The following is an 11,234-nucleotide window of genomic DNA, read 5'->3' on the forward strand; positions in this document are numbered from 1 at the left end:
ATATCACAAACAAATCCATGCTCTTCACCAAATCTTATCTCAGATTCTTAAAATGTCCCAGTAGTTGGTAAAATGCTGTAGCAGCGATGATATGAAAATGCTAGGCAAAATAGATATGGCTAGGAGATCGTGGAGCAAGCGATGTTCAGATAATTATTGTTGCAGACAGCTCATATTGCTCTACAGAAGGCCAGACACCATGAAAGGCGAGCAACAATTGTGTACCAAAAGGGTGTGATGGCTAGAAAATGCAGATCTAAGAAGTTCAAAAACATAGCAGGCATACAAAACAGAATCAAATAACAATAGTTTTTTATTTACTTTGTCATTTGTAGTGGTGAATGGCACATGCAATTTCAAAAATTCTGTTAAACAAACAGTACTGATGTCAAGTGAACACAAATACCTGTAAATCCATTCATTAGTCCAAAAAAAACTTTAGTATGACCCAATGAGTCAATGACCAAGAACATAGATCCAGATTATGAAAACTATATTGCCCAAAAGCAGGACAGCAGGGGTAGGCATCATGTTAAAGGCAAAGAGACATAAAGGAAAAAGGGAAAAGGAATGTATGGACCAGTGGGCAGTGCTGACCTGACCTATAGAGTGGGAACCAGAACTGTTTCCCCACACCTCCCAGTGACATTACCATATATCACTGCCGCAAGCTTTACAAATTACAAGCACATATGGATCGGAGCACGGAGCACACATCTATAACAGACTAACAGAGAATAATAGAAGTAGGTCACGTTAGCACACTAACCCAGGAACCAGAAATAATAACAGTAGTGAGTTCGATTCTGCAATATATCGATTGACAAGGCCAAAAAGTGTCAAGACTCACATAAGAGATGTGATTGGTTTTAACTTGCAAGTATACAACTTCAAAGCGATTTCCCAGACAGGTTCAGCAATGAATACACCTATGTACACAGGTTCAGCAAGGTACAAACTCTGAAACTAATCAGCATCACATAAGAGACTGCTTGGACTGAGACATATAAAGTAAACTTACAATGGCAGCGCAGTAGGGCCGGATATGGTGAAGTGTCAAAGATAGCATGAAGAACCTTGCAATCTGGAGTTAATGAACCCAAGATGAGAAAAGTCATTCATGCATTATTAAAATTGCAAATAAGAAAGGATAACATCGCTATTTCACAGGTAACTGGCAACTGTTGATTGAGTAATTAACTGCTTGTGACTGATGCATATAGCAGATTAACATATAATATCAGTTCAAAACCAAATGAATAAAGATGCTATTGCACAAACCGTTGGATAAGGGCAGCCTGCAGATTACCCTAAGGATATTATACCTCATTGTCAAGCAAATGTGTCCATGGTGTCCTCAATCTAGCTGTACAGGGCAGTACTGAAACGCATAGCTCAAATCTCTCTGAGCGCATAACAAACAAACAGTGTGCTTTTCTAATTTTCTGAAGTTTGATCATCTGAATCTTCACTTCTCAGCCATTCCCTGAACTTGAGAGATAGGCCATTTACTCCGAGCAGAACTTTTTTCTGATGATCAAGGGAGTTCATCTTTCCATCCTAGCAGTATAGTGCTTGTGGTGTGGTCTGCCACTGTTGAGTTAGGATCCTGAGCTTCACACTCAAGCTGCTGATAGTAGACTAGCATTGGCCTTTTCCTTGTATTAGTTCCAATTGCACCTGGTAATAGGAGGACAGCAACCAAAAAAAGTAACTGTCTGGTTAAAGAAACAAAAAAGACAGATAAAGAATACAGAAATAAAAATGATAACCAATGATTGAAAAAAAAATGTAAAAGGACACCACAATTTCGGAATAGAACACTGAAGCGTCATTGAAGGGACTCCAATGGGAAGGAGAATTTCTATGCAAGCTTAAAACAGCATTTGAAATGCTAAACATGATCCACACAATGACATAAATCGGTGTGAATAAAATTCTGTGAGTAGAAAAAGAAGACAAAACATGTCTTACGCCGAATATTCATAAACAAGCAGTTGGGAACATCACCAATTTGCACTCTGCAACGTCAATCTAGAGATCCTATCTTCAGGTAGTGATGCTCGATAGTGTGGAATGACAAACTTCTTCACACTTAAATCAGTTAATTGCCACAAAATCTGGATTAGCCAACAAATGAACTGCCAACACAAATGGCCACTAGAATACATGCAAAAGTTCAGATTCACAGGTGCAATAGCAGTGCAAGGCATTGGCTTTCATATGACCAATACAGATTCACAACAGCGCACACTAATTTGAATGCTACGACACAATACAACCAACTTTGGAGGGTGGGTTAGAAGTTAGAACACCTGATTCAGTAATTTTGCCTGCATAGTCTAATAATATTAAGCAACTGTAAATACGATTCGAAGCGATAACCCTTTACCATCGAGCAGCGCTAGAGATTCGAGAGAACCATTCGATCTAGGGCAGATTAGGGGCGGCAAATAACGGAAGGCTCAGCCGGTCGGTGGATTCCGGCGGACACGGAGAGAAGTAAACCACCGCGGCAGACAGATTCCAGCGCGTCCACCAGGAATAATTAGATCAGAGAACTCCAGGCGTTTCCTCCGCTTCAATCCCAGCGCTCGAGCTGAGCGTGGTGGCGTGGTGCTATCTCTCCGGTACTGGGTTGGTTCGTGAAAATCTCCCCAAAACTGCGCTTGGTTTTGCGGTTCCCTATGACCCTGTACACTAGCATGTTCATCGCTTTTCCCTAAAAAGAAAACACATGTTTATCGCTTCCATATATATATGTTCGATGTAGAATCCAAGACGGCCACACTCCTATATAGCTAGGCTTCCCTATAGATAACACATATGTGCGTACCAACGATCCGATCAATGGATACGCCGCCGCAGACGCTCGGGGAGTCGCTGGCGCAGGTATCTCGCGCGAGCAGAGGTGGACGACGGCCGTCTTCTGCCAGATCGCCGTACTCGTGGGCATCCCCTTGATCCAGGTCTACTCGTTTGGACGCTCCTTCTTCACGGACGTCGCGTGGCCGCTGGCGCTGCAGCTCGCGCTGAGCGCCTACCTGTCGCTCCTCTTCGGGGCCCAATCCTACGCGGAGCTCTTCCTGCCGCGCACACCGGTGGCCGTCGCCGACAACATCGTCGAGGTGGGGGTCTGGGTCGTCGGCTTTTGCGTCATCAACATGATGGAGGGCGTCGTCTTTGGCCTCCAGGTCGAGGACGCCCGCGTGCTGGCGGGATGCACCGGCTTCGTCGCCGCGTTCGTCGTCGGCGTCGTCGTGTTCTGGGTCTGGTTTGCTCGCACCTACGGCGGCGACGCGGAGGAGGCTCTCCTACCCTGCCTACTGCCACCGCAGATGACATCTGCTGAATTTCGCTCATTTGTTTCCATAATAATGTCTTCTATGCATGGCATGCAAATATCGCTCATTTGTTTCCATGTCTTATGTGCATCCATATCGTTGGGAAGAAAAACATCCCAACGATGCATCAACAACGGGCTAGTGAGTACACTGAACAAATTGCTACTGTATGAGAAAAGAAAATCAGAGCTTTATTTTTTTTAGGGGAAAATCCGTCGGTGAGAAAAGAAAACTTTTGCCGGTTTCAACTGGTGGGCCGGTGGGAAACTCTCTAACGGGCCTGTGTGCCATTTCCGCGGCCTGGCTGGTGACCCTGTGGCCCGAGTCCAATAGCCGAGCGACCATGCGCAGGTCGCGGGAATCAGAGGATTGGTCAGTCTCACTCACTCGCCAAACGGCAGCAGTCCAAAGAGATGAGAAGAGGGCGTGACGGCGTGAGGGTATGTGCAAAACATGCCCTCAAAGACGAATTGCGAAGTCTTAATCTCTTACTTAAAATCAGGATCTAAACCATTGCACATTTGCACACAATGACACAAAGGGGCTATAAAAAAAATACTAGACACCGGAGCAAGTCCAAGTATCATCAGCTCCATGGGAACAAACAAAGGCAAGAGTGTGCGTGCGTGTGTTTATATGGAATAAGCATTTGCGTTTCTAGCGTGATTCGGAAAAAAAAAATGGCATGACCCATTCGATCTGGCACTAGGTGTACATGTGGCAGCGACAGTGTGGCACCTCATATAGGCGTAGGTCGAACGAATAGACGGCCCTACGGCAGCAGTGGTCACGAACTCGTAATGCACACTTGATCATGCCTTCTGCTACTAAGGCTTGCATGGTGGCTTATGGGTTGCTTCTCTTCCATGCATTTTGTCTTTTTTTTGTTGGCTTCGAGCAAGTATAACTGTTATCCTAAACGCTAGATGGTAAACAATTGGTCACCCTTTATTCAGCGTTTAGGCTATTTAGACTGTGTTTAAACAGAGTTAAATGGTCTAAACAGTTTGGTAGAGTAACACTGAAATGCATATATTTATGTATGTAAAAAACAAATATGCTTTAAAGTATACATATTTCTGTATGTAAAAATGAGTTATCTATCAATTTTTTCCAAAAAAAAAAACTAAATCCCACTCCACCATATATACTTACAAATGTTAATTAGTTGAATGCCGAATATGGTAGTTGTAATTCTCTTATTAACTAAATAAGTAAATATAGAGAATTTAGTGACCTTTTAGCTCATGTAATCATGTTTAATATGATGATATTTAAACCCCTTAGACGGCTTTTAACGGTTTAAACGGTCCAAACGTTTAGTTCACCGTTTAGGGCCTAAACAACATGAGTGGCCTTCGTTTACTATTTAAACATTGTTTAAACAAACTAAACGACCATTTAGGTGAACTGATTAATAAGGGATTTTAAGTGGACTTTATGCTGAGGTTGGGGGAGAGAAGAATATTGTAGTGGAGAAGAGAGAAGACAGGTGGAATGTAATTACAACTTGTTAATGCAAGAGCTCAAATATTAATGATGAAAATGTTCTAATAGCCAAATACTACATGAATAAACTATAGATATAGCTACAACCAGCAGTGAACCGTATTTTTAGTCATGCTCTCATAAGGTTGAAAGGTTGTTTCTATAGTACTAGTAGTGGCTTACCCATCTGTTGTTTTCTGTTAGCTGTTGTCTTTATTTGAAATGCATGTTAGCAAAGGTGCCTTAGGCACTTTTGGCAACAAAAGACGGCAACACGTGCTCGGCCACTACGAAATTGTACATGTTGATTTTTGTTCTTGGATAAATCACTCCCGCTGACCAGATCGATCCAACGACCATACACCTGATTTGGTTCGGCTCGCCGGCAAAGGGTGACAGTAGGCGAGCGAATGCATCGGACTTTCGGTTCAAGATCAGTTGTATTTGCATAGCTGTGACGCTGAATCCAGCCATTTTGTTCAGTCATATACTGCTCCTGATGATTCGCTGGTTCTAGCCATTCACATTCCGGTAGAAAACAACGGCTGGTTCTAGCCATTCACATTCCGGTAGAAAACAAACCAGTCAAAAAGAACAGACATCACCAACCGGCAGACAGAGGGTGAGTTGGTGGAGAACTGGAGATTTCTATCCTCCTGCCACTGCCTGCCTACAGGTCAAAAGAGCATATATAGCATTACCAAGCAAAATCTGCAGATGGACTAATCTTTCTGGCGTGCAGTAGATAGAATACTAAAGAAATCGCTGTGACTCTCCGCCCAACGTTCAAACCATTTAACAGAAATTGATAGAAATAAGACCATAGACAATCAGTTGGACTAATAACGATACAACAAATCTGCACTACCTACCGTTACGTTACAGCATCGTAAACTACACACCATGAAACCAACAAGATACTAACATGTGCCGGGAAGAAAAATCAAGAATACAGAAGAAAAGGACGCTCGCCAAAAGCATGACTAGCAATTGAGGAGCTACAGGCAGAGAAGCAATCAGGCTGGGGTCATAGTCAACAATTGCAACGACAGATTAAACAAACTTTCCAGAGACAGGAATTCAACATCTCTAACTAATGCAACAGATATCATGAACAGTTTCCTTGTACCGGCTGCAACATGCCACATGAGATCATCATGTGGATAGAGACATTCGATAACACAAATGCTTGCCGACAAGCAACACAAAGGCACCCAACACTTGGCACCAAAGGAAACAGCAGAGACATTTGACGTACGGACAGGGTGAACAGAAACTGGGAAACGAGTTTATTGCATTACTGAGGTTACAAGGCCCACTCAGCACGCTGCTTCCACCCAATTAGAGCACAAAAAGGTATCTACAACCTGATCCTAATTACAATTCATCCTGCCCTGCTTAGTTATTACTCGAGACCCAAGGGCACTACATAAGGCCACTTGTCTTACAATACAGAACATAGCTAAAATCACTAGGCTAACAAAGAAACAAATAAATCCAAGAAAAGGAAATAAAAGAACAATATGGACAATCAAAAGCCTTCAACGCTAGACCTACGCATAATAGGAGGTGTTTTCTTTATAGAGGCTTACACCTGGGATCATCCAGAGTAGAAGAGCATGTCCTTGGATGGAACAAGGCAGATGTTGATGACCTTGGTAAAATCAAGTGTTGGTTATGTGAAGGCGGCGATGGAGAGAAGGTTATGACAGGATGATGAGGCACAATTCCATTGAGGGATGTAGATTTTAACATTATTTTTCTTGGTGCAGCAGAAGGTTCTTGCAGAGGATATCTGCACGGAACCTTTATTTCCTGGACTCTTGCTAGGGCCTCCACAACATCCCTCATGGTTGGCCTCTCTGATGGATCTCCATGCAAGCACTTCAGAATGATGTCTGCTACTATCCGAGCAGCCTTAGTGGGAAAGCGCCCTTTTATACGGGAGTCCATGATCAGAGATAGGCGACTATCATCAGTAAGGAAAGGCCTACTCCACCTGACAATATTGCGTTCTTCTTTAGAAGAATTGGCATCAAGGTTCTTCCTTCCAGTTATTAGCTCCAGTAACACAACTCCAAAGCTCCAGACGTTGCTCTTGGGAGTGAGTAAACCCTTCTCCAAGGTCTCCACTGAAAGGTTTGCTGCAGACTGAAGAAAACAGATCTCTAGTGAACAATACGATATCGGTCAATTAACAGGTATGATGCAGGTTTATATCACAATATTATACATATATTCTTGTTAACTTAACCCAATGTTACTTATAACAAAATAAAATATGTACCCATGCAAACTTATAGTGTTGAGGATACTATTGGAAGTTTGGAACCAATGGAAGGGAATGAGACATAAGTTGTGCTGCCACTCAAGGGACAACATAAAATTCTAAATTATACTCATAGTCATACAAGAACATACCGCAGGTGCATTAGATATCTCCTCAGTATTGAAGCCAACACAACCATATCCTGAAAGCTTAGCAGTGAAATCTTTATCTATTTGGATGTTCACAGTTGAGAACTCGCTGTACATGGCCTGAAAACAAATGGAAATACAAGTTAAAGTCAGCGGCTCAGTGCTGTAAGATAATGTGGTTGAAAGCCAATTAAAAAATTAAAAGCACAACTTTTGCATAATATGATAAGACGACAAATCAAGTAGCATGCTCACCTGAAAGGGTCCTTCATCATGCAAGAAAGCAAGACCTCTGGCCGCGCCAAGGGCAACCTTCAAACGTTTAGACCAGTCCATGAAACGACCATCTGGTCTTCCAAAGAGTAGCTTATCTAAGCTCCCATGATGAAGCCGTTCATAGACCAACATCCTTTCATTAGAATCTTCTTTTGCATAATAGCCAATCAGTTTACATAAATTGGGATGCTGAAGCGATGCCAATGTGGTCGCTTGTGTTTTAAACTCCTTCAAACTCTGCAGGTGATAAACAATATATCAATATGTTACATAAGCAGAATGAGCTAGATAGCAAATATAGGTGGATCAGCCTATTGTAACACACGTAATAATGTCCAATTGATCATTTAAAATTTTTAAGCTACAACAACCATTTCAAGCTAGCAGCTGCATTTACTCCAAAATACTTCCTGAGTGGGTATTAGACCAAACACCAACGTTCTCTACATCAAGGAAGGCCACACATTTAAAACTACATGCAATAGAAGGCATGAAATCTCAAAAACCAAAATAAACATTGACAGGGCTTGGCGCAACATAAGAACTGACTGGAGACAAAACAAAGAACAAATGAGAAAGAGTACAGAAAGCATCTTGCAGTAAATAGTAAAGGCAAGATCAACTACAAGGTTGCTTCAGAAACGTGTTACCTAACACCACACCTGCTGCGGTACTAATTAGCATTCAAAATAAATGGAACGGCATATTCATTATAGGGCCAGCCTAGCATATGTCAGTAGAGTAGGCATTTGAGCACATGCCCACAAAATGAGTCTGATCCTCTAGCCTGAACTCAGATCCTTAACAGAATAATTAATGATGCAAAATTACTGAATGGTATGTCCTTGAAGTATCAAACTATGTCATAAAAACACCAGACACCTCTATCGGCAAGCTGAGCAACCTAGAAAGTTGGGCGTGCAAGATCATGGCTTAAATTGGCCTTAAAAGCAATTTGCAGATCAATGGCTGAGAAAATTTACCTGAGTGGAGGGGAGTAAACGAGCTACCGTTGCTTCAGTGGTCTTCGTATCAATAAATTCATCCCTAAATGTTGCCTTGTATGATGTTGAACCAACTGTTTCTGAAACACACTGGTCACTTGAAAACCATTGGCAAGCAGATGAAACCTCCTCATAAGAGAAGATTCTAAGTCCATCGCATTTCTTTGGAGGCAACGGGAGAGGGCCGGACATCTCCAATGGCCCACTTACGTTGCTGGCTTTGAAGCTACCAGAATTCCTAAAAGAATGTCCTTCCGGTGAAGGAAGAGGAAGGGGCAAAGGATTTGAAAAGCGAGGCCCCTTTGTCGAACCTTCCTTATCCCTGGAGTCGTCTTGATCTCGGTATTCGGCGAATGGAAAGCCAAACTGATCGACCACAATAAGTGTTGATGGAGCAGACAACACGCGAGCTCTGCTGTTTGAAACTTTATTTGACGACTGGGATATCTTAGTCCTGTTCCTAAAACTAGGAGGAGCTGATTGCAAAGATGGCACATGAACTTCTGGCTCCGGAAGTCTAGACGACGTACTTTCCCTTGCATCAACCGATTTATTGCTTGGAACAAGAGGATTATCAAAAGGGATTTTCTTCTTCTTGGATCTGAGAACAGTGAAGCAACCCATCATTGGTGCAGCTGGGAAAATTCCTGCATAATTCAAAAAAAAAAAACGAAAAGTCATCACATATTGCAAAAATTAGACAGATCCGTGTTACGCTACGGTACTTAGTCAATATCAACACAAAACTTATGCGACGTATCAGGTATGGTATCTACTGAAGCTAAATCCTGAACAACAGACAATGCAAAATGCGTCAAGCTATTGCAGGTGAAAATTCCTAGCTGAATAATCACACTTCGAAATTGAAACCATCATCAGCAAAGTAGAGACAGGTGCGGACCCAGTAAAGGACACGGGTGTACACATGTACCACCGATGATTTTTGCAAAACAATCGAAGTTAAGTAGGGAAAATACATGTATATACACTTGTAACTAGATCAGATCCGAATACAAATAGTGGGTTAGGGTTTGGGTGCTCGGTTTCGCACATCAGGAAGGGAAGACCAAGGGGTGGGCGTACCTGGTGGTGCTCGTCGCCGGCGAAGGGCCCGAAGATGGCCTGGGCACCTGGCTTAGGGCGGCTGCGACGGTCGCCCAGTCGTCGCCAAGAGAGACAGAAGGAGAGCGCGCAAGCGGGGGAATAATGGAAGAAGAACGGGCAGGAATGGGTTGCCGCATATATAGGCAGACCGGGGTCCTTGTAGAGAGGGCGCCTGCAGGCTTGTGTGATCCTACAGCATTTTAGGCACGGTTGTAATATTCTCTATAAATAATAATAATAATAATAATAATAACAACAACAACAACAACAACAACAATAATAATAATAATAATAATAATAATAAAATAATAATAAATAATAATAATAATAATAATAATAATAATAATAATGATAATAATAATAATAATAATTGGTCAGGTAGCAAGATATGGAGGTAATGGGGGCAAGAAAATTAAATGGAGTTAGAGAGGGCAAATAAGAAGAGAAAAACGGCATGGTCAAAAGTAGAGCAACTATGAGACGGCTTTTTATATTTCAGTCTATTAATGCTGCTTTTCAAGTTCCTCTTCTAACCTAATCTTACAACAACACCATTAGAGTTTGTGTCAAGTGACTAGGAATTAAGAAAAGAAAATGTACCAAGCAGAGGGAGTGTAATTTCTAGGGTAATTCTTTTCTCTCCGTTGTTGTCAAATACGATGGAGAAGGTCAATGGATGTTTATGTACATTGTTAGACATAAGCCTTGTCATGGTCCTTGGCACCGGATGCCAAGCAGCATTCGCGGACCTGTTCGGCTGGTATTAAAGGTCGGTTGATAAGCTAGCTGAAGCTATTTTGTTGTGAGAGAAAAATACTATAGATTCTAGCTGATAAGTCGGCTGATAAGTTCAAATCGAACATGCTACGCATGCCTACCGTGTGTCGGATTAAAACGGCACCACGATTTGGCAAGGTTTCATGGAGAAAAATACGGAGGCAACGCGCGCAAATTTCTCGGCACGCCAAAACAACACAACAACTAGACATGTCTGTTGCGTGCTAGAACCATGGGGTCAGTGATGGCAACCAAAATGACTCATGTACTACCAAATACTATTTTTCCTTTTGTGTAACCTAAGCCCTGTTTGGATTGGCGCAGGTTACAAGAATCTCTCTTCCCATCCAAATATGTTAGTGTATACTGTAAATTATGAAAATCTGACACATAGATCTTGAAAATACTATATTCCAAAATAACCTAGATAATAGAGGATTTTCGATTCTCTAAGTCCATGTACAATCCAAGCGATGTGTAGTATCTCACATACATGTGATACTACACTTTCCCTAAAAAATCCTATATCTACATGTAATAATTCTTTTCTAAAAATTAATGTTATCCAACCAGAAGTAAATATTTTTTTGGACGTTTAATTTTCTCATTGGGAAAAGTGGTGCTTCTTTGCTCGTCAAAGAACAGTTGGCCTTGTAGTTGTCTTCTTTATTTGGGAACGTAGTAGGTATCGATGTTCCTGTCTTACAATCTTATTTCCCTTCCTACTAAGATATCACTACCTCGGTGCCGTGAAGAGTGTCATTTTGGCTCGAAAGTTGGCAGCGGTACGGCTTCGAACGAAGGTGTTGACGAGTCAGCGCTA

The 11,234-nt window shown here is 42.0% G+C and overlaps 2 protein-coding genes across 2 annotated transcripts; both read right to left on the reverse strand.

The window, feature by feature from the left end:
• Positions 1 to 519: 519 nt before the first annotated feature.
• Positions 520 to 3,635, reverse strand: LOC136455281 (uncharacterized). The gene is made up of 6 exons (XM_066455377.1): positions 3,621 to 3,635; positions 2,837 to 3,314; positions 1,326 to 1,680; positions 1,022 to 1,084; positions 851 to 929; positions 520 to 727 (listed from the first exon to the last, which is right to left on the reverse strand). The coding sequence occupies exons 1-3, from the start codon at positions 3,633 to 3,635 to the stop codon at positions 1,538 to 1,540; spliced, it is 636 nt and encodes a 211-aa protein (XP_066311474.1). The 3' UTR covers positions 520 to 727; positions 851 to 929; positions 1,022 to 1,084; positions 1,326 to 1,537.
• Positions 3,636 to 6,116: 2,481 nt separating this feature from the next.
• On the reverse strand, positions 6,117 to 9,749 carry LOC136453429 (probable serine/threonine-protein kinase PBL1). Its single transcript, XM_066454004.1, has 5 exons — positions 9,614 to 9,749; positions 8,510 to 9,177; positions 7,506 to 7,763; positions 7,254 to 7,370; positions 6,117 to 6,983 (listed from the first exon to the last, which is right to left on the reverse strand). The coding sequence occupies exons 2-5, from the start codon at positions 9,155 to 9,157 to the stop codon at positions 6,411 to 6,413; spliced, it is 1,596 nt and encodes a 531-aa protein (XP_066310101.1). The 5' UTR covers positions 9,158 to 9,177; positions 9,614 to 9,749; the 3' UTR covers positions 6,117 to 6,410.
• Positions 9,750 to 11,234: the final 1,485 nt, after the last annotated feature.

Source organism: Miscanthus floridulus, chromosome 5 (genome assembly GCF_019320115.1).
Source record: "Miscanthus floridulus cultivar M001 chromosome 5, ASM1932011v1, whole genome shotgun sequence".
NCBI lineage: Eukaryota > Viridiplantae > Streptophyta > Magnoliopsida > Poales > Poaceae > Miscanthus > Miscanthus floridulus.